Consider the following 23,787-nt stretch of genomic DNA (forward strand, 5'->3'; position numbering starts at 1 on the left):
TTTGAAAAATGCATCATGTGAACTTACAGCAACATGTTAAAACATGCTAGCAATCAAAATGGACAATTCTTTTTTTTTTTTTTACAAATAGTGCAGTATTTATTATAAATGATTTATCTGCCCACATCAGTATTTGTTTAAAATTCATGTCCCTGAAATCTTTATTCAAAATAACTTCCCCTCCATCTTCTCTTCTCGTGTTTACCAACATGAGGGCTGGAAAACCCGACACTCAAATGAGAATGTGGCAATAGCAAACAACAACAATCCAGTGATCCAATAAATTCTTGATGGACAAAATCTATTCCCGCCTATTTGTATAGTTTGAGAAGGCATTATACTTGGATATACATAACTATAGTATAGACAAGACTATCGCAAATTCTGTTTCATTCCCCCTTCAACAACTTCAATGAACATACCAATGCTTAGCTAAATACTGCCATTGAAATATACATTTAATTATGACAGGATTATACTGGATTGATAATGAAATGTACACAATATATTTAATTTTATTTTATAAAATATATAGATGATGCTTCATTATTTGAGGAAATTAAATTACATTTAACAATTTGACATCAATAAACCACATGTAGAGTAGCCTACTTCTGAGTTTTGAATTTCTTTTGCAATTAAGTTTTGGTTGTACCTATTCTGTTGTCTATTTCTCTGTGTCTTTCTCTAATTTTAATCAGATTTTTTTTTTCAGTTCCTTTTCCAGCAGATGGGAATGGTTGTGTGCTTTGTCAAGATCCACATCCGGCCGTACATGGATGATATCTTCACACTAATCCGGGTGAGAGATTCATTTACACTTTTTCACACTGAAACCAAATTTTAGGCCTAAAAAAGGTGCACTTAATTAGGGATGCACTTTTCAGTACCGGTATCGGGCTCGATATTGCACTCATGTACTTGTATTCATTAAAATGCTTCAATACCAAAAACCAATATCACATAGTATGTGCAGAGTAGTGTTGTGTCCAGACAAAGAAACACAGACAACTGAACAAACCGAAATTTGAGAGAGAGAGAGAGAGAGAGAGAGAGAGAGAGAGAGAGAGAGAGAGAGAGAGAGAGAGAGAGAACTTCTGTTGGATATGCTTGATTGCTAATTGCTCACTCAGCACACGCGTCAGTTGGATTAAAACTAAATTGGACATGTAAAGTAAAAACTGTTACGTGTTTTTTGTATATAACGGTATTACAGGGAAATAGGTGCTGTATGAAATATGATAGAATGAACAGTGAACAGAACAGTTTAACAGAAACACATTTTAGAGCGTGTTATGCAGTCTCTCCTTAGCCAGAAATGAGCTACTGCAACACGCAACACCACAGATATGGCCCGCCAGTGATGAACAGTTGAGCATCTTGTTGAGCAACAGTTGAGCAGACGTGCAAACTGTCGCAAATGAAACTCAACGCTGGTGTCACATCCTGAAAGCCAATCACAATTGGGCTAAATTTTTTCTATTATGTTCCCTGAATGCCACTTATATAATGTGAGGGTGGTAATGGTGCAGTGGATAAGACACATGCCTTTGGTGTGAGAGACCCGGGTTCGAATCCACTGTGAGACACCAATGTGCCCCTGAGCAAGACACTTAACCCCTAGTGTCTCCAGAGGTGTGCGACCTCTGACATATAAAGCAATTGTAAGTCGCTTTGGATAAAAGCATCAGCTAAATGAATAAATGTAAATGTAATGTTATCAAGATTTTTACATCAAAAAACATCCTAATTTAGAAGAAACAAGCTATTTTCTATCCTGTTTCCAAGATGTAATATTGGTCTCGGGTGTCCCCAGAATTTATTTGTTAAGTTTCAGCTCAAAATACCCCATAGTTAATTTATTATAACCATTTGAAAATGTCATTTTGGGGCCTGATTAAAAATGAGCTGTTTTGGGTGTATGCCACCTTAATGCAAATGAGCTGCCTTTGGATGAGAGCGTAACTTGATACCAATGGCAGTCGGTACTGAGAGAGTGAGAGACGCGCTGTTTTGTCTGTCATTCAGCGTACATTTGAATCGGAATATATAAATAGTACGATGAGACTCCGGCAGAATAAACACAAATGAGAATGGACCAGTACGTCTCGGTATGGTTATTTGATACATTTATGTAGTTATAGAGTTGTAATCGCGTCTTTTTGCAAGTATGGGTGTGCAACATACACACAACACTAACGCAATTTTTTGAAACTACGTACACATTCTGTGATAAAGTTTGCTACGTAAGCGAAATTACATTAATGCGAGGGACCTGTGGCGTCATGTTTACTTGTTATACAGGTGCTTCTGTGGCAAATGTGAGAAGATGGCTAACTTATAGAACAACAACATATATGCAGTTTTTAATACAAGATCTTTAAAAATATATTTATAAACGTGTGGTTACACACTATACAAACAAAAGTTTAAATTATATACACAGACATCCTACAACTTTAGATGCATTTGTTGATGAATTGGCTGACAGACTGAAATAACTATTTCTTCAAAAATCATAAAATACACTTACTGTTACTGGAGGTGACGTTGGATCGCAAACAGTAGATGACACACTTGAGGATTAACTTTTCAGCCACAACAACAGGATTAACCCACAAGTCCACAACAGAACACTTATGTTTCCAAGAGACATTACCGGCTGTCGTTGAAACAATGGAGGATGGTGTGTACAGATCACAGAGGGCGGGGTCTAGGCCACAAGCCCACAACCACACTGTCAATCAAACCCCTTGCTCAATTCTACGTCACAAACAGCTGAATCTTAGAACAGCTCGTTCTGAGACAGTGCATATGATTTATTGAGATTGTAAAAAAAACACTGGGTGGATTTTTATCATTTTAGGGTGGTTTTGCTCACTCACTGTCAACACACATTTATGTTCAAACACCATGTAAAAGTGAATTTTCCATAATAGGTGCCCTTTAAAATCATTTTCAACATCCCTGCCATTACAGGTGGAACTGTTTTGAAAACTTCTGATTTAAAAAATATATCTTGTTACATAGTTGTAAAATTTGCCAACAAAGTGAACATGACATGCGCAAATCGGTGGACGGGGCTAAAGAGGAAATGATGTAGAATTAGGCATTGATCTTTTTCTGCAGAGGCAGTCTTTCATTGCACTACGATGTAATAATGTGACAAAATCAGAAGCAAGTCATTTTCTGAGCTAGGTTTCATTAAAAGCTGTGTTTGGACTAACAAGACAGGTTAGAATTCTGTAACCTACAGGATATTTTTAATAGTACAATGACCTCTTAAATGTCAAAAGATCAGAGAAAATTTTATTTCTCAATTCATGACTCCTTTAAAAGTGGTGAGCACTATATTCTCTCACCAGTGCTGATGTCACCAATCTTTTGCGTTCAGTAACGTAAACTCTTGAATTTGCATATATTGTGTGAATTGAAAATCGGATTTACATTCTTTTCGTGTATGGAGCTATTAATATGACAAAATGATTTGAATTTGTACATTTTTATTATTTGCAAGTGTAATCTAACAAAGTAGAATTTTTGGTGGTAGTTTAAATAGATCTGAATTTTAATTTTTTTGTAACAAATGAAATGTATCAAACTGAAAGGTTTTTATGGCTGAATTTTATAGACATGTATTTTCAAACAGCTAGTTTTTTTGTTCTGAATTCAAACACTGCAAATATTCAGTTTAAAAAACATACAGATTCAAGTTTTCAATTTGAAAAAATTCAGATCTTCAAATTCAGTTTTCTAAAATTCAATGTCAAAAATTCAATGTCAAAAATTCAGGTCTAATAGAAAGTAGGTCACAGGTCATCCACAGGGAAGAGTAGATGATCGCAGAAAAGTCGAACAGAGCATTTTGGCCAATTAGGGACTGTAGAAGTTTTCCAGCTGAACGGTGGTTCGGCTGCCACTCTCATGAATTTCCCGGAGCGATTAACCATGGATGATTTTGTGTTTATATGTTAGATAGCGTTCTCAACAGATGAGACATTGGTCTCTGGTGTCAGTTTATTTTGAGTAAAATTGATTAGAACGCCACGGTGTCTAGACTACTACTGAGACTGGAGCGGCACGAAGCAACACAGTGCTTGAAGCGACTGTTGCAAAGAGCTGGGAGGGTTCTTGGTCAGAAATAGGATGGGGAATCCGTGTGCTGTTGGGGATTTCACGGGTCGCGCTCGCGTCCGGTCTACACTGCGTTGTACATCTATCGTGAATACGATGCGAACCGGAGTGCTTGAGCAACCCCTTCATGGCCGCTTCATACCGCATGCTTGAGCAGCGCATCAGCGTAACTACATCGCCTCTGCAGCAGCTGCAGGCGCGTAAGAGTATTCACACTGGAAGCGTTTAGGCCGGAGACACACTGGCTGCGTTGCGTGTCCATTTACCGTTTATATTTCTGCTCCCATGTTAGAGCTTGGACACTGCCTGCGTGACATGCGCGGCTAAAAATAGAACGGACGCCTATATTTTTCACGTGACAAGCAAGCTGGTTGGAAGCGTTTCCAGGCAAAAAAACAATAGGAAACGATGTTTATGTGTCATTTTGTAGACGAATACATATTAATAAATATTTTGATGTTTTAAAGTCTAGGTTTTGACATCAATTCAGATATCAATGTAATTTAAACAAATAATAATAATGATTATCGATTTTCAATTATTGCCATTATTTTTGCCTATATATAATTTCATGTCATTTTATTTTTTTAAACAATGGAGTCATGTGTCCACTACATTGGTTATAGCATAACATATGAATAAAATATCGTTGTTGTTTTTTATGTTTTTTTCTTATCCTCTTAACAATGTGATTACATAAAGAAGTTTTTTTTTTTTTTTTTTACGTTCTGGACCTCAGGAGGATATACAGATATAGGGTGACCAACAGTCCTGTTTTCCCTGGACATGTCCTGTTTTCATGTTCTGTCCTGGTCGTCCTGGCTGTTTTTTTATAAAGTGATGAAAATGTCCTGGTTTTCAAAAAACTGCTGGGAAAGTTGTAACTTAACGTTTTAGCCCAAGGGTAGCAGCGGCGCTGCCGAAAATAAAAAGCTGTCACAAAGAACAAATATAGCAAGGAGACATTTTAATTGTTTTTTGTTTATTAATAAAGATGAAGTTGACGATGCTGCGCAATCTTCGCATAGTGCATGCGCCAGAGAGAAATCCACAGTTCATTTCATAAGCAGAGAGCATTACGTTTTCTTTCGTTTTGAATCGTTCTATTTACAAGTAGACATTTCAATATAGATATATGTTTCAGGTCTGTGGAGTAGACTATACTTATACACTGAGTTGCGGCAGCTATATTTATGAGACGAGCACCAGTTCACACATCGGTGCCCCGTGCCTTGATTATCAGTAATTGTCTGCTTTCCCTTCTTATTTATTAAATCCAGACAATTGGGTGATGAAATATTAATTAAAATCAAGAAAAAAATTATAAAAAAACGAAATTCACTTTAAAGAAAGGCTTTGTGCTTTTTTTTGAAGTCTGTGAAAGTTTTAAAGCAGTCTTTAAGTGCTGCTTCAGAGCGCTCGTGTCCGTCGGAGAACTGTCACGTCTGTAACATTGTTTTTTCCTCTGTGAACACGAAAAATAATATTTTATGTTTTGTGGAGAGCCAACCCTTCCTCATCTGATTTAAGCAGTGTATTTCACAGAATTACAAAAAATATATTTTCCTAAATATATACTCCTAAAACTTAAAGATTTTTTGTCACGCATGAATGCCTGACTATTTCAGGCTAAATATAAAACGCATGTATATTTTCCGCACTTTAAGGCGCACCGGATTATAATGTGCACCTTCAATGAATGACCTATTTTAGAACATTTTTCATATAGGGCGCACCGGATTTTGAGGCGCATAAGATACTGCAGTCAAACATTTGACTGGGTTTGCGTTATGCATCCACTAGATGTGCTGGGAATATAGCGAGTGCGGGGCGCCGGAGGTGAGGCGTTTATTAGTGTGAGCGCGCTGGGGCGGGTACGTACAGGGGTTGGACAATGAAACTGAAACACTGGCCAATGTTGGAGGTTTCACATCTATATGCCTGGCGGCCAATCTTCAGAGTGAAGCACGGGTGGATCAGTGATGGTTTGAGCTCCAATATCATGACAATCCTAATTGTATTTGATGGACACGACACTGCCGAGTACTACCAAACCCTTCTGGAGGATCATGAGCACCTGATGCTCAAACCGTGTATCAGCATGATCATGCACCAACACACACAGCAAGACTTGTGACAGAAGGGTTTGATGAAGATGAAAGTGACGTTGAACATGCACAGTCACCAGATCTAAATATTATTGAGGTGTTTTGGAGGAGCGAGTCCACCAGCATCATATAGTGACCTGGACACTGTTCTGGAAGAGGAACGGCTCATAATCCCTCTGGTCACTGTGAAGGACTTCTATCTGTCATTCCCAAGATGAATTGGTGCTGTATTTGGATGCAAAATGAGGCCCTCACCATACTAACAAATTATTGTGTTGTAAAACCAGGTGTTTCAGTTTCATTGTCCAACCCCTGTAACTTACATTCGCAGCCTGACTCGCAGCGCCGGGGACAGTGTGTCTGTTCGTGTCTGTTAAGAGTGAGCGCTCGTGAGTGGGAGACACATATAACCTGATTTATACGAGGTTGAACTGGCCGTGTACTATTTGACTATAACGTTCATAGTCGAATCAGACCTCTCCGAATCGAATCGTTGAATCCTCGACTATTAGAAGTCAGCCCTAGTAAATAGTATTTTATTATTAAAAAAAACTAAATATATTTCATAACATAACATACAACATGGGGAGATGTTGGCCCTCACTGCAAAAACAAAGTCATGTTGGGAGCACTGGGATATGATGTTTTCTCTCCTTCAGGAATACTGGACTCCAAACAATCCCATGCAGAACACCATTATTTTGCTGATTGAGCAGATAGTGGTGGCTCTAGGTGGAGAATTCAAACTCTACCTGCCACAACTCATCCCACATATGCTGCGAGTCTTCATGCACGACAACAGCCCTGGACGTAGCGTCACCATTAAGGTAAATGCATAAACTGATATGAGTGTTAAAGTATCAATGCTTCTTACACTAGAACGCTGTTCTAGATTGATGCACACAGTATTGTTACAACTGCGTATAAGCCTACATGTTTTTTTTTGTTTTGTTTTTTGTTTTTTTTACATATTTTATATTAGCATTATTTGTGTAACATTGTGTGAAATTCTGTACTGTTTTCCATTAATATCATGCATATTTATGTGGAATTTTCTTAAATCAGGGTTTAAATTCCATGTGAGCAATTGAGTTTTGTCATATAGCAAAGTGGTGCACACTTTTCAAAATCAATGTTCCTTTTCGAATAGTAATTTTTCCGCTGCTTCATGCATTGACACCATGTGAACAATTCTGTGTGAACCAGTGTCTGAAGCAAGTGTATGCACGCGGCAAGCCAATTGTCGAGCGTATGGCGTGATGACATAGCACAGCGCGTCACTGAAGCCATATAGATACCTGAAATGCACGTCATCAGCTTCTTTGTCTTCTGGAGCCACATGTTTGTTCAGCGTGTGTTTAAGAATATGTTTGTGTGTGTTTGGACTAAGAATAGGAGTTAGTCTGTAAAATGTCAGGAAATCAATTTAGGAGATGTGACGCAGTGCCCCCTCTTCGGTCACATTCTTCGCCTCTAGGAGTTAAGACTCCACTAGAACGTCTCAGGTTACATATGGCACTTTTCCACTGCATGGTACGGTTCGGTACGACACGCTTTGGCACTTTTCCACTGCATGGTACGGTAAGGCTCGGCTCGGTACGGCTCACTTGTGCTGCTTTTCCACTGCATGGTACGGTACGGCTCGCTTTAAATGGTACAGTACTGTGCAGACGTCTTAGACACACTAGTATTTTCGCCTCATAGAAATGGTTTTAAGCCAGTTATTTATATATTTTGTTGTACTGTCTCAGTAGGAAATAAAAGTTTACATTTCCAGACATTAATTGTAATAATCCAGTGAAATTTTTGAATGCACAAGGATTCTGACAACAGCCAATGCTCCACACGGAGGTCGGATCTCACCATCATCGAGTGCATCTGAAATTATATGAAGAAACAGAAAAAACAGAGACTAACATCAGAAGAACTGCGGCAAAGTCTCGAAGGTAGTGCCTGCCTGCCTGCAAAGCTACAGTACTGTGAAAAAGTTTAAAGGTGCATTGCGCAACATTTCATGTTAAAAATAGCCGTTTTCTAACCCATACATGCTTAAACACTTGCCTGATGAGCTGAATGAGCCCTTCTCTGATCACTGAGATCGCCTCTATAATCCTGTACAGTGAAATATATAAGAGGGATTCGGGCTCGAATCTGAGACTGGGCGTGACGTCATGCGCGTTCACGCTCGCCTGGCTATGTCTGGCAGGTTCGTGTAGCTATTCGCCGCCGTTCTCCGTATCAGAGAAGACAACTCGAGCGACACAACTCTAGTCAGCTTTCCACAAAAGTAGACGATGGGTTCAAAGGGGCTGTTTACACCTGGTCACTTCATGTGTTTTCTGTGATCGGATAGCTATTCGATCGTGAAAAGACCAGGGTGTAAATGCCCTCTGAAACGCGTAAGAGACGGATGAATCCGATCGCTCAAACCACTTGAGGACGTGGTCTGGGCCGCATTCCAGACGAAACTGGACAAGTGTAAATGCATCTGGTTGTTGAAACCAAGCTATATGTCATGTTATTTTAGTCATATATGACGACGCGCAGATGAGCAGCTGAGCTGAGCAAGCCAGCGCGCCGCAATCTATCGCAAATCAAAGTGAAATTAAGTCGCAGACGCTTAACACTACCATCTTCATTAAAAGTAAAGAAATGAATTGATCTTACCGGGCCTGTTGCCGATCTCTCTTATTGCTGTCTTTGCTGATTTTGAAATTAGCCGATGATTAATAAAATCCAGCTCATATCTGTTGCTTTCGGTGACGTGCACTTCATATCTGTATATGGCGCGGAAAGAGACCGGCTTGTAGTTCATTACAAACCCCAACGCAAACTCCGCGTGAGACAAAGAAAATAAAACTTCAGTCTGTCCAGTGCCAGGCGTCGGAATAAGACGAGAGTCGACATCGGGAAGGCTTTCAACAAACGGAGAGATCTCTGGTATGCTCTAGGGCTCAAACGGATCCTGTACAAAGTGATAACTGAACGTGTTTCCATAATAATTCAATCATAAGTGGATACAGTAAGCACAGGGAGATAGATGGAAACAAAAACGGAAGTTTTCTACTACCCCTGTTTCCCCCTCTCACACACATAAGTGTGTAATTTACTCGAATGCCTTTCCTTTCATATACTTTAAATGACTTGCAGATTTATTACTGTATTACCTCATTATGACTGTAACAAAAGATGTGTGCCGCACAGTGTGCGGCTGATGCTCCTTAGGTTATGAACAGCTCGTGCAAACGTGCGTATGTGTGTGTGTTCCTCCATGAACGCGCACAGCTCTGGTTGCAGTTTCGCTTGTCGCCAGAGGGGGCGTAGTTCTGCAAAAACTCAGAGACTTGCGTTTAGCTCCTTTAAGGCACTTGTGTAAAAATGCTGTAAATGAGAATCTTTTCAAAAATAATGTCATAATCATAAATAGATTTTATTTATCAATTCACTTTTATTAGTTAACTATTATTAACTGTTATTAACTTTTAACAGTTAACTAAATCAAATCAATAGGTGTTTAGTACCCTTTACGTTTAAAACAGCTTTTGTCCAGGTATTGCACATAGTTTTTAGTTTTGCAGGTTTTTTGGAAACGGAAACGTTTGGAAACGTTGCCGCAGTTCTTCAGGTCTTGGTCTCTGTTTTTTCTGTTTCTTCATATAATTTCAGATGCACTCTGATGGTGAGATCCGGCATACGTGTGGAGCATTGGCTGTTGTCAGAATCCTTGTGCATTCAAAAATTTCACTGGATTATTACAATTAATGGCACAATTAATGTCTGGAAATGTAAACTGATATTTCCTACTGAGACACTACAATAAAATATATAAATAACTGAATTAAAACCATTTCTTTGAGGCGAAAATACTAGTGTGCCTAAGACTTCTGCACAGTACTGTACCTGGTCTGTTGAGGTTCCAAGCGGTACTAAATGTGACGTGAAACACTGCAGATTACTGATTGGTCAGACAGAATCGTCAGTACCAGCGTCATTGTATTTGCGACCAATAGACATCGACACGAGAAACCAAACCCGCTTGATTTAAATAGCCAGTAACAGCCACCACTGTTATTGATCAGTCTATAATCCCACCCACTTTAAAGTGGTACTAACTGCAGTGGAAAAGCAACTGAGCTAAAGCGAACCAAGCCGTGCCGTGTCGAGCCGAGTTGTAGCACGCAGTGAAAAAGCGAAGCGAAGCGAGCCGAACCGTGCCACGCCCAAGCGAAATGTACTGAGCCGTACCGAGCCGTGGAAAAGTGCCAGTATTGTCCTTCAGACTACTAAAATCTGATGACGTGCATTTCACGTAATTACGTCATGCAGTTAAATGGTCTTGAGAGTCGGGAGTTTATCACACTGAGCATCTACTAGGGGTGCAACGGATCGCAGTTGATCTGTGATCCATACGGACCAGGCCTTACCATTTGGCACGCATGTGATTTGCGGATTAACTGCCAAGTTTAACTAATATCATAGAGTATAAGTTTATCATTTGGACGTGTTTTGTCTTGGCAATTTTGCACTATCTATTCAAACTATTTTAGTGTCTCTTTTTTTTTTTTTTTTTACTTTCTTTTAAAAGATTTTTCAAGTTAAAACACAAAACAATCAATGGCTCGGACTACACACACTCAAAGGAGAAAAAATTAAAAAATAAAATACAATACATTATTTATATATGTATATATATATATATACACACATAAAAGCACATTAGTAAAAGGCTGTAGAACAGACTAGGTGCCCAGAGGGAAGTGTCTCATTTTTAAAAGCAGAAATTTGTTCTTGAGCCCACTATGCCTGTCAATCAGAAGTCAAACAGTGTTGCCAGATTAGACAGAGAGTAAAACTAAAGCACTTCTCCTCACCCAGGCAGATGAAGAAAACAGTGCAGCGTTTCAAGATCATTTCTGTTGATTGATAAAACGGAGTTTACTGGTATTTTAGTTCTGATGTGTGAAATTATATTTTAACCGTAAAAAGACGGAATGATGCTGCTTGTCTAAATATATTTATGGATTTATCTAAAAAGTCAATATGGATATTTTATGGTACTTTATGGTAATTTAATGTGTAAGCACTCTACGTCTGCTGGCTGTGCCACCTGTTTCACATTATTTCAATATGTGCCGAGTTCACCTGCGGGTGTCGGATGATCTCATCTAAACCTTGTGATCTAAACCTTGCGGTCCTCTGACGACCAGCAAACCTTCCCCTCTGTCTGTATTTAGGTAATCTGATAACCTGTATTTCAGAATAGTTTAGGAAGCATCCTTTTTGTATTCACAGTCTAGTGAATATCCACAGACTAAACGGTATATAAAAATGGTATATATAAACGGTGTTTATCTTTCTGTTATTTATAATATCTTCTACCATCGTCATTCTGGACATTAGCATTTATTTCATGTAAAGAATTCTAGGAATATCTAATACATATTTTTACTCAATTCACATTTCAAACTTCTGCTAATCGAGCTGTTCGATTCTCTGAAGTGTGCATATTGTACAAAAGTATGTGTACTCTGCGTGACAGTCCATCTGTGTGAATTCAGTGGGGTCAGGAGAGTTCTGGCAAAACTTTAAATCCTTGCTTTCAAACTATGTTGCTCTATATCCAATTTGCCTTTGTCATCATAATCATTCACTCATTCATGTGTAGTTTGTAAAATTTGTTCGTTTTTTTTTTCTCCAGAAAATGAGATTACAATGTACTTTTTGAAATTCATGTTTGTAATGGTTCATTTATTTATTTATATATTATTTAAAATACAATTACAAGATCAAGAAGTTTCTGTCTAAAGAAGTTGAAATTAAATGTTCATATTGTTTCATTTACACATGATTTGTTTCTAATTGAGTAAATGTTAATTAAATTAAATATAAATGTCATTGCAGCATGTGTTATTTAGTATATTTATATCGGCCTTCTTCCACTCTAAGAGATTGGAATGTCAAGATATCAGTATCTCCACCAGAAACTGTACATTGGTTGACTACCATCACAGATTAATTTGATTATAGATGAAGTTTGATGTGACTAGCAGATGTACAGTATAGATAATATTTTTATACTAAAATGATTATGCAGACAATGCTTCAGACCCATGTATTCCAGATGTTGAATATAAATAAATAAATAGACACATGCATGCATACATACATTCATACATACATACATTCATACATGCATATAATCCCCCTTCACATTTTTAAAAAAAGTCAATGAATATCAGAGCTTCCCCGTGCTCCTTCATCATGAGACATCTTTCTACGGCTGTCTGCAGCTACTGACAGATGTGTGTTGCTCCAGGCCAAACAAGTAATTCAAGTCAAGTAATTCAGTAATTCCTATATCCACATGAGTCTTTTCTCTGCACGCCTGTAGAGCCCATAACTATCGTCTGCATCACTGGGAGCAGTGAGGTCACCATAAAGGAGCTCTTAAACTGCCTACCAGTTGTTATGGGCCGAATAAGAAAACAAAAGCTCAATCAATCATGTGAGCTGCGCTGGCAGATTTTGACCTTGTGAGGGACAATATTTTGATTTAAAAAAGGATTTATTCTAAAGATTATAGGCTCTTTATAGCCATTTCTCTGCAAAAGTATCCTCAAGTCACATTTCATATCAATATGGAACAATTATAATTATTATTATTTTTTTTTTTTTGTAAATTAAGTCTGTTTTTAAGTACTGGTTTGTAGCTTCCAGTCACAAAATGAGGTACGCTTGTTAGAAGTTGTGATGTAGAACTGACCTTCCACTAAACCTTACTCACTGTAGTTACTTACTGTTTCTAATACCTATTCCTTTCCTATTAGAACTTGTTTGTTTTCTTGTGTTCCTCGTTTGTGGATAAAAGATAAAGAAATTTGTGATTAGTGGTTTGCTATAGTGTTAACAAATGCTTTAATGTGTTCATTGCAATGTAGATGACTGTTAATAATTGTGATTATTTTTTCAATAATTTTTTAAAACAAATTCATGAGCGGATATACATAATGGATTTCTATATCATGGTTTACTGTATGCCAAGTGCTATGTGCAGCTCTGATGTATTTAACCATTTTTTTTCTGAGATGTACTGTTGTTCTTGATGCACCAGTTTCACAGTTTTCAGGCAGTTTTCTTCCTTCTGTGTCCTAGCTGCTCATGGCCATCCAGCTGTTTGGAGCTAACCTGGACGACTACCTCCACCTACTGCTGCCTCCTGTAGTTAAACTGTTCGATGCCCCCGATGTCCCCCTGCAGGCCCGCAAGTCAGTATGAAAATCTTCTGCTCTTGTCAAGCTCCATAAGAAATCACTTTTCTTTTCAATTATTATTCAAACCAGAGAACTATATATATATATATATATATATATATATATATATATATATATATATATATATATATATATATATATATATATATATATATATATATATATATATATATATACACAGTATACTTTTGATTCCATTGTTGACTTAAATGTGGGCATAAGTCATTTGAGGTTGTGTGAGTGTTTTGGCAGCAGTGGTAAGGACAAATGTGAATCAGGTAACCCCAGAGTCTATGAATACAGGATCACATAAACAAAGTGGCTTGGCCAGCTTTTCCTCTGCTATTACTCTCAGTGAAGCCTTGTTTTTTTTTTTTTTTTTTTTTTACAGAATCGGTATTGTTTTACTGAATAAGTACTGGGCTGAGTTTAAGAAAGAATTTTGAAGAGAAAGATAGACGGATCTTATTTTATTATTGTGCTTGATTTTGTTGGCTGCACCACAGTGCGGGTGTTTTGGTAGAGCTTTCTATATTTTTAAATTGGAAACTCGGTTTTATAAACTCAAACAATTGACTAGATCATGTCTCCTTTACTTTTACAAATATTTTTTTAAAAGCTATTTGGATGCCGAGGGCAATATACAGAACAGGGTGGGCAAATGAAAATATATGTAATTTAATTTAAAAAAGCAAATATATGCACATTTGCTGCAATGGTGCTCTTCTGTCCTTTTTTCCCCTCCTTCTTCGTCGGAATGGTAGGAAACAAGGTATTGACACTTGCTATGTGAACACTAAAAACAATCATGGACATGATTCAAACAGGTTAATTGGTCCTGAAAAAATTAGTCACACTTATGTTCCTCGCAGTCAACATTTTTTGACTGTAATAGAAATGAATGGGAGACGAATTTCAATTAGTGAAAACTTTTGGTACTGCGGTGTAACAAAATCTTATACTGAAAGCTATTTTCAGGCTCAAATTTTTAACACAACTTGTTTAGATTTATAGCTTTGATTTTCTAACAGTTGTAGAGGAAAACATGTTTTTGAAAATATATATTTCATATAAAAATTTAAAATACTATTTTTGCGCATTTTTCATAAAAATAAATGTTAAATTCTGTAACTTTTGTTAAGTTTTAACTTTTATACACTTTTTTTTTTAACTTAGTGTCATCTTTGAAAAGAGATCAAACTTAAGTCTGTACTCTAACGGTGCGTGTCCACTAGCGCGGAGCGAACGTTTTCAATTCATTCCTATGGAAGTCGAGCTTCACGCTCGCGCATTGCATTATGGGATTAACAGCGGCCCGGAGAAAGCGTTGAGTGCGACCTAAAGCGTCAAAAAGGTTGGGCAGTTCTTGACTTTATGCAAATATAAAGCGAAAAATGCAGTCGGCAGCCAATTGATGAGCGTTTTGGGATGTGACGTCTGTTTTGAAATTTTGAAAATATACAAATTGTGCCGGAGTTTATGCTGGATTTAGTGCAAAAATAATTTTGTTTACAAATTAGACGCTTTGTAGTTGTTAAATGTTAAATAATTCATTTTGGATGTGTTCATTGTGATTATCCTGGCTGGATTTATAAAAGTTTATAAAATTGACGGGATATCTTTGCTTGGGGCATTTATGTAAACAAAGTTTGTCCATTTCCAAATGTAATCGCGTGCATCTCTGATGATTATTCTGTGTGTATGTGACTATCTGTTGAAAAAAACAGATTAAATACACTCACAATAGACACACCCCAAAGCGGAGACTTTACAGCGTTGCCAGCGGCACTGAGCAGAGTTTTGCCGCTGTAGTGGACACGCACCGTCACATTCAAGATTTACATCACTTTATGTTGGAAATTTAATTTACAGGTCCATGCTCAGAAAGTGAATAAATGGATTATAAATATATAAATATAATTTAGTACCATAAACATATAAATAAAAAACATTATCGGAGAGAACTATAGAACATTATTTTCATTGAGAAAAAATAATCATTGTTGCTTATTGGTCATTTTTGACCAACACTTGAAGAGGGTAAACATTTATTTTTGTCATTTGAAAATGCCAACAAAAAAAAAAGAAACCAAATTCTGATTCACAGGCTCCGTCAAGAAACTTTTCACCATAGCAATAAATCCGGAAAATATTTAGCCAGTCAAATTCAAAGAAATAAAGAAAGAACAGCCATAACCTCCATCAGAAACTCGGCAGGGAAGCTAACCAATTCACCAGTTGAGATAAACAAGATATTTCAGGATTACTATACAAAAATTATACTCATCTGATCTGGACCCAAACCAAGAAGACATAACCCAATTCCTCGATAACACCATTCTACCAAAACTCAACATGGAACAAATAAACACCAAATTACCAATCACAGAAAACTTCACTCCGCATTGAAAAACATGCAAAATAATAAAGCACCAGGTCCAGATGGCTTCCCTACTGAGTTCTACGAACATTTTGGTCAACCTTATACCCACTATTTAGCAGAACAATTCACTGAAATAAAACACAATGCAAAGTTCCCTTCCCACATGAATACAGCATTTATATCACTCATTCCTAAACCTAACAAAGACCACACCTTCACATCCAACTATCGTCCTATCTCACTTATAAATGTCGACATAAAAATTATTAGCAAATTATTTAGCCCATAGAATTGAACAAATTATACTGTATATGATCCATCCTGATCAGACCGGCTTCATAAAAGGTAGACATGCATCTAATAATACCCGCAGATTATACAATTTAATGCACTACTCACCACTACAACAGAAAGATACTCTCATTGCCACATTAGACGCCAAAAAAGCTTTTGATAGGGTCAACTGGAAATTTTTATTCACCACGTTACAAAAATTCTGCTTTGGATCAGTCATTTATTGATAGTAATTTATTAACTGGATCAAGATTTTATACACATCACCATCGGCCACAGTCACAACGAACGGACTAACACCACAAAGCTTCACACTGCACAGGGGGACGAGGCAGGGATGTCCACTCTCTCTATCCCTATTCACGATTTTCATTGAACCTTTAGCAGCAGCTATCCGTCAAAACCCAGCAATCAAAGGTATTGAAACACCACAACAAACACATAAAATCTCACTCTATGCAGATGATATCCTACTATATATACAAGAACCCCTAACATCTACTCAAGAAATAATAAAACAATCCAGTCCTTCTCAAAAATATCCGATTATGCAATAAACTGGAATAAATCTTCCATCCTCCCTTTACATAAAACCAAATGGGATGTGGCACCCCATCAATCACCTATACCTATATGTCATGATCACATCACTTACTTAGGCATTAGGATTTCCTCCAGACTGTCAGAGTTGGTAACACTCAACTTCACACCACTGGTAAAAAAAAAAATAGAAGACGATTTGCTCAGGTGGCTCAACCTCCCAATCTCCATAATCGGCTGGATAGCAGCAATAAAAATGACGATTTTACCGAAAATTAATTACCTATTCTCAATGATTACAACCCACCCCACACTCACCTGGTTTAAATCACTAGACTCCATTATAACTCGCTTCTACTGGAAAAATAAAACGCCAAGGATAAAACTCACTACACTACAAAAAAGTAAGGTTCAAGGAGGACTAGAAGCACCAAATTTCCAATATTGCTCAATGGCTAACCAACTGCAATACATATACAAATGGATTCACCCCACCCAATCAGATATTATATGGCTAGATATAGAACAATCACTATGCAAAGAATTAAATATAGCTGACATACCGTTCCTCACCAAATCAATCAAACAACACACATGTTTTGATGCAGTAACAATAGCCACCACTCTGACAGCCTGGTGAAAATTTCACCAAATCACAAATTCTACACTAGCTCCATCTAACCTCACCCCACTGTGGAACAACCGTGACTTTATAAGCAATAAAAAAACACTGAATTTTCACACATGGGCGGGAAAAGGTATCACCCACATTAAGCATATTTTCAAATCCAACACATTTGAACCATTTCCACAACTGGCCCAGGAGTATGGCATTGGGAACAATGAATTTTTAAAATACCTACAAATCAAATCTTCTGTCCTGACCAAAATAAACATCAGAGATACAAATTTAGAACTTCCACCGGCAATATCAGACTTGGTCAACACTTCCTCTCCAAAGAAACTTCTCTCTAAAATATACAAAATGATCTCAAATCAACTTCAGACCATATACTTACCAACAATAAAATGGGAAAACGATCTTTCAATAGCCCCTGATGCCAACTTCTGGACCCAAATCTGTAAAAAACATCTATCTCATATCCAAAAATGCGAATCTTCAGTTAATACAATACAAAATACTTCACAGAACACATTACACAGGCAATAGATTAGCTAAAACGGGTTTCACATCAGAAGTTTGCACACATTGCAATCAAAATTCTACAGATACATACATCCATGCAACTTGGCACTGCGCTCCAATCAAATAGTTTTGGGAAGAGGTCACACAGTCACTATCCACCGTAGTTGGCTGCCACATCCCACTGTCGCCTTCCCTTTGCTTGCTGGGGGAGCTCACAATAATCACTGATAAAACTATAAATTCTAAAATACTCCTATAGCGCTAACCATCGCCAAGAAAACTATCCTCATGAACTGGAAAACCAGAAATAAATTACACATTAACATTTGGAAAAATCTTATAACAGACTTCATTGCAATGGAACTCGCATCTCCCCTTCATAATTACACTTCTGAAACTAACCCCTGCCGTCCAACACTTTCTGACCTCTTACAGCTATGAATCCTTTCTCTGTTCTTAACTCCGACTCCTCCCACCTTCTTAACCAACCCACGAATTTCTATTCATTTTAGTTGTTTGAACTTGTTTCTGTCATCATTGTTATTACTATCTTTACTGTTACTGTTATGATTACTATTTTCACTTTTATTTCTTTTGTTGTTTCATTGTTGTAATTGCTGTTGTTGTTGCTAGAATAGGGGAAAAAAAAGAAAAAAAAAGGAAGGAATAAGTATATATGGAAAAACCTCACAAACACCAAGGCAGGCAAGACAGGCGAGAAGTGGTTTCAACGGGACAGCATCTCTGTCCCAATTTGAGACATTCTCGCTCTGTACTCCCTATTTTAATGCACCTTAGACATTGCACATAACACACACACACACACACACACACAAAAAAACCCAGAAAAATAGGAAAAGATAGGGACTGATGAGATGTGGGGGAAGGTTATCTTATATTATATTATCTTATTATATCATATTTTATTTTATGCAGGATTGACAGTGGCAATTGTTACATAGGAGGAAGGATGGAAATAAAAATCTACCAACACAATAGGGGCAGTATGGTGGTAGTGGGGAGTGGGATGGTGATGGTAATGACAATGGTAATAAATAATAAATGGTTACTTGTTTACGCATACACACACATACACATACCCACACTCACACCCGCTCACATACACACTTAGATCAAATACTTAAATCACTCTTGTCACTGCTGGAATTATGGATTTACAAGATTGCTCACTACTGCACTATGTTGGTTTGTTTGTATGTATGTCTGATTGTTAAATAAAAAGAAAAGAAAAAGAAAATGCCAAAAATGTTTTAATGAACTTTTGTTTTGTTTTTTTGGTGTTAAGGGTTGCCTTGGAGACTTTAGATCGCCTGACTGAGTCTTTAGACTTCACGGATTATGCTTCCAGAATTATTCATCCCATTGTGCGCGCACTCGACGTTACTCCAGAGCTTCGGAGCACCTCCATGGACACGCTGTCCTCACTAGTCTTTCAGCTTGGAAAAAAGGTACAATCTTAAAGCCTAGTTCAAGTCTGGGGAGTGGATTTGTAATGCTGTCCTCATCGTTCGGAAATAAACTATTAAACTTTTTTTGCCATAATTCTCATAGTTATATGTCATTAACTGATGTTCTGAAGTAGCCTTCTAATTATTCCCTAGTGTCTCGCTAATGCACAAAGACGTTTTCAATCAGAGAGAGGGATGAGGTCATTGCTTCAACCATTCCTTTTAAAACCCTTTTAAAATTACCAGTCAACATGTGGCCACCATGAGCACCAGACACAAGTTCTGATTCCTTTGATCATTGCTGGCCACAATCCTCAGTTTCCTGTGTTAGAGGAACAACACTTTATTTGTGTACTTCCTAGTTGATGGGGTTTAGTCACATGTATACACATGTGCACTCCCAATACTCAAAAGGTTTTTAGTCTAAATAAATCCATTATGCTTTTCCTCCTCTTCATTTGAGAAGTACTGCAACCAAGTTGATGCTAAAATAAAAAGAAGTAACAATACAAATATTTCTACAATTCTAGCATGAGTACAATGACTTGATTCAGTACACATGTGGTACTTCTTTTTTGCTTTGTTTTTAGTGTTTTTTTACTGGCTGTTTACTGGCACTTGAATAATTATTTAAAAACATGAAGCAGTGTTAACTTAATTGAGCAATACTTGAAGGCTTCGTAATTGTTTTAATTTCATTTGTTAATATTTATATTAATATTGAACTTTCCAAATAAATTAGTATGTTTAATAACATAATAGTTTTTTGCTGTGTTGACATGAATATTAGCACAAAAAAATAATTTCTGCATATTTCTTTCACAGTACCAGATCTTCATTCCTATGGTTAATAAAGTGATGTTGAAACATCGCATCAATCACCAGCGCTACGATGTGCTCATCTGTCGAATTGTCAAGGTCAGCATTCTACCCTCTCCACGTCTGTGGATATAATGTTTCTTTGCAAAAGAACATTTTAAAAATTCTACATAAACTAGGTCCCTGATGAATATTCAGTCACGTTCTTGTTAGAAGAACTTGTCTGAAACAAACCAGCTCTTGTGTTCTAATGTAGAAGCCTGCCTCCGTTTCCTGAATTTGGCCCCCTGTGTGTGAACCACCACTCATTCTTTGCTAGTGAACCCAGACTTCCTGTTCCAGCACGTGGCATCTTGGCATCCATATCTAATCTTGTCTTTGGCTTTGAGATGTATGGTTTTTCCTACTGGCATAGAATTACCAACACGTAATGCTGGTGTAAAAGAAAGGTTCTTGCCCCTCTTCCAAGAATAAGTGTTTAATGCCAGGAACAATTGAAGAAAGGCCGTTAAATTATTAGAAAATTATACACACCCAAGGGGGAAATAGTCAATTATTCAGTTTATACTATGCCTACCACACTGTAAGACATTGTTCAGTTGTTGTATTTCAAGACATATGTTAGGTTTTTGTCCATAAAACGCTTTTGTGTGTTTGTCTATTTACTTATGCATCTCATTTCAAGCCTCCGTCTCTAATTTCAAAAAATTTTAGAGCTAGTAATGGAGGCTTAATCCATTAAAATGCAGAATAATGCAGATATTAGAGAGAGAGATTAAGTGTGTGTGAATTACCTCAGTCTGTGCAGATCTTAAAGGTCCCCTGACATGGGGTTATTTTATTATTTTATAATGTTTGCTGGGTTGCCCTTATAATTAGGGATGCACCGAAATGAAAATTCTTGGCCGAAACCGAAAACCGAAAAAGAGGAAACCAAGGCCGAAAACCGAAAACCGAAACACCGAAATAAATTATGCCAATTATTAGTATCATTGCATTTATGGCTATGACTGTGTACAAACTTTACTAAAATCAAGGCATTGCAATTGCATAAATTAATATAACATTTTCAAAGAATAAATCAATTACAATATATGCAAATATTTATTTAGCACAATGCACAGTATAAAATAAAATTCAAACTAAAATGTTTAACTTGACCCCACTCATGTGTACACTAAATAATAATCTGATGGCCTGCAGAAAGGTTTTAAAATGAAATGTTCTCTCAAAAACAAAGCCGAGCGCAAACTTCTCATCATAGCACCCAGTTTGCATGTCTAAATTAGTTACATTTTAAAAATTTAGCATACAATAGCATAAAAAGCCTTTTTAAATGAACAATGGTCCATGTTTAATACAAATGTACATGAAACTTAAACATGTTTAGTGAATGTAGAAAATATTTAAGAGAGCATTAATTTAGTTCTATACATACATGTTCCCATATACATATTTTTTTTGTAATGTAACAAGCAATAATCTCAGGGTTTACTGGGTTTTACATGATTATTTTTGTATTGGTGGTGGAATACTAAAAAATAAACATTGTCATGTATTTATCTGTCTTCTTCTCATCGATTCCTGATGGTTAGAAGACAGGTACACTTGACTTGAGTCGTCCCCTGTCGTTTCAAGGAATAGTACAACAAGACGCGCAACGGAGTGCGCGTCAAGTATAAACGCCTCGACCGTTTGGAGCGGTGCACGCGCTGTTTGTGGAGACTCGCGCTGCCTTGTTTACTTTCGCCTGCCTCCGCTGCGCGAGTCTTATTTATAATTTATAATTGTTTTATCCACTTATATCTGCTCTAAACAATGCGTGCCGCCATGACGACGAATCCGGTTGCGAGCGGGTCAAGAGCGGTGCGCGCGCTGTCTGTGGAGACTCGCGCTGCCTTGTTTATACTTTCGCCTGCCTCCGCAGCGCGAGTCTCCACAGACAGCGCGCGCACCGCTCTTGACCCGCTCGCAACCGGAGTCGTCGTCATGGCGGCACGCATTGTTTAGAGCAGATATAAGTGGATAAACAAGGTTTCCGTCTCCTCGCGGGTTCAGATACACTGAAATACGTCCACACCGCAGACATGTTGCTTCAGACAAGCACGTGCAGGTCGCGGTTTTTGTTTGCGTCATCACAACATTTCGGCCGTATTGTTTCGGTGATAAAAGTCTTTCGGCCGAAAACCGAAAATGCACTTTTGGGCCATTTTCGGCCGAAAATTTTCGGCGGCCGAATATTCGGTGCATCCCTACTTATAATGTTAGTATGTTTATTAGATCAAAAATAGTCATCATTTATAAATAAAGGCATTCCTAGCCTGATTTTAGCCTGTGATTTGAATGCTCTGTTTGAAGGGGCGTCTGCTGTGGGATTCAGTGTGACCAGCCACTGCTTTGATTGGCTGACATGCTTGCATTTGAAATAGCTACATATTACTTGTGAAACTCTCTTTAATACTTTTACTACAGCTATTATACATATTTACTATTACAGCTATCGAGATCAACGAATCGTGAGAAGTTTTTTTAAAGTATTTAGATCTATTATACTTGAGAAAAAATGTTTGTTTGCTATCAATGTATTTTATTTATTTTACTTTTTTTAATGGGGGAACTTGAATGAAAGCGTTTTATTGTTTTATTTTTTTATATTTTAATGCATGTTGCTAGTAAATTATCACAAATATCAGTGGTCAGTAGACCTTTTGTTAAAAAATTAACATTTGACACTATATTTAGAGTTTCAAGACCAACATGTCCCTTATCTGTGGAACGTTTTGGCCATTTAGGTTTTTTCAAGCTGACACAAATGTAGAATTGTGTGTGTTTGATTTGTCTTTGCTGACCTGTGTGCCTCTTTCTCAGGGCTATACTTTGGCGGAAGAGGAAGAAGACCCTTTAATATTTCAGCATAGACAATTACGTGCTAATCAAAGCGACACTCTGGTTAGTAACCCAGTCGAATCAGGACCCATGAAGAAACTGCACGTCAGCACAACTGCTCTGCAGAAGGTTTGTAAAATCATGTGTTAACATTTGCATGTGTCATTAATAGATTGGTATTAATGTAGATATTGAAGCAGACCAGTCTATTAAAATATCAGACATTCTGATGTCAATAAAATCAACTTCGGCTCTACTGTTGGAAATTTGATCTATTTTATAATGTCCTCATTCATTTTTTTTTTTTTTTTACTTTTTTTAAAACTTTTTTTTTTTTTTTTTACTTTTTTTAAAACTTTTTTTTTTTTTTTTTTACTTTTTTTGAACATAATGGTATTGTTTGTGGTGTATTAGTTGAATGAGTGCTCATTTGTAAATAACGGGAAACTGTTTACATTTGGAGGAAATGATTTCCCTTAAAGGCATGCCCAGGATATTCATTGAACTCCTTTTTTTTATTTTGTATAGTTTGAAACACAGTCTTCAACACCACACTTGATCGTCTTTTTCAGACAGATATTTGATGTGTCTTTCGGGAGACAATGTTGAAGGGATTGTCTGTTCTCTCTGACTCATCATAATCTTTTACATGTGTTGGCTTATTTGTCTTTCCACTATCTTCTCCACCATTACCTTCATCATTCAGTTTTCTGTTGCCTTAAATATTGAACATTCA

The 23,787-nt window shown here is 37.2% G+C and overlaps 1 protein-coding gene across 1 annotated transcript in view; it reads left to right on the plus strand.

Annotated features, from left to right (window-relative positions):
• The window catches only part of mtor (mechanistic target of rapamycin kinase), a 277,311-nt gene that overhangs the window by 47,033 nt on the left and 206,491 nt on the right, over nucleotides 1-23,787 (plus strand). The window contains exons 20-25 of the mRNA XM_039678643.2: nucleotides 716-802; nucleotides 6,902-7,069; nucleotides 13,395-13,507; nucleotides 19,184-19,346; nucleotides 20,172-20,264; nucleotides 23,034-23,180. Of these exons, the coding sequence (XP_039534577.1) occupies nucleotides 716-802; nucleotides 6,902-7,069; nucleotides 13,395-13,507; nucleotides 19,184-19,346; nucleotides 20,172-20,264; nucleotides 23,034-23,180 (771 nt within the window). The remainder of the gene's footprint in view (nucleotides 1-715; nucleotides 803-6,901; nucleotides 7,070-13,394; nucleotides 13,508-19,183; nucleotides 19,347-20,171; nucleotides 20,265-23,033; nucleotides 23,181-23,787) is intronic.

The sequence above is a fragment of the Pimephales promelas genome, chromosome 14 (assembly GCF_988280905.1).
Source record: "Pimephales promelas chromosome 14, fPimPro1.hap1.1, whole genome shotgun sequence".
In the NCBI taxonomy this organism is placed as follows: Eukaryota; Metazoa; Chordata; class Actinopteri; order Cypriniformes; family Leuciscidae; genus Pimephales; species Pimephales promelas.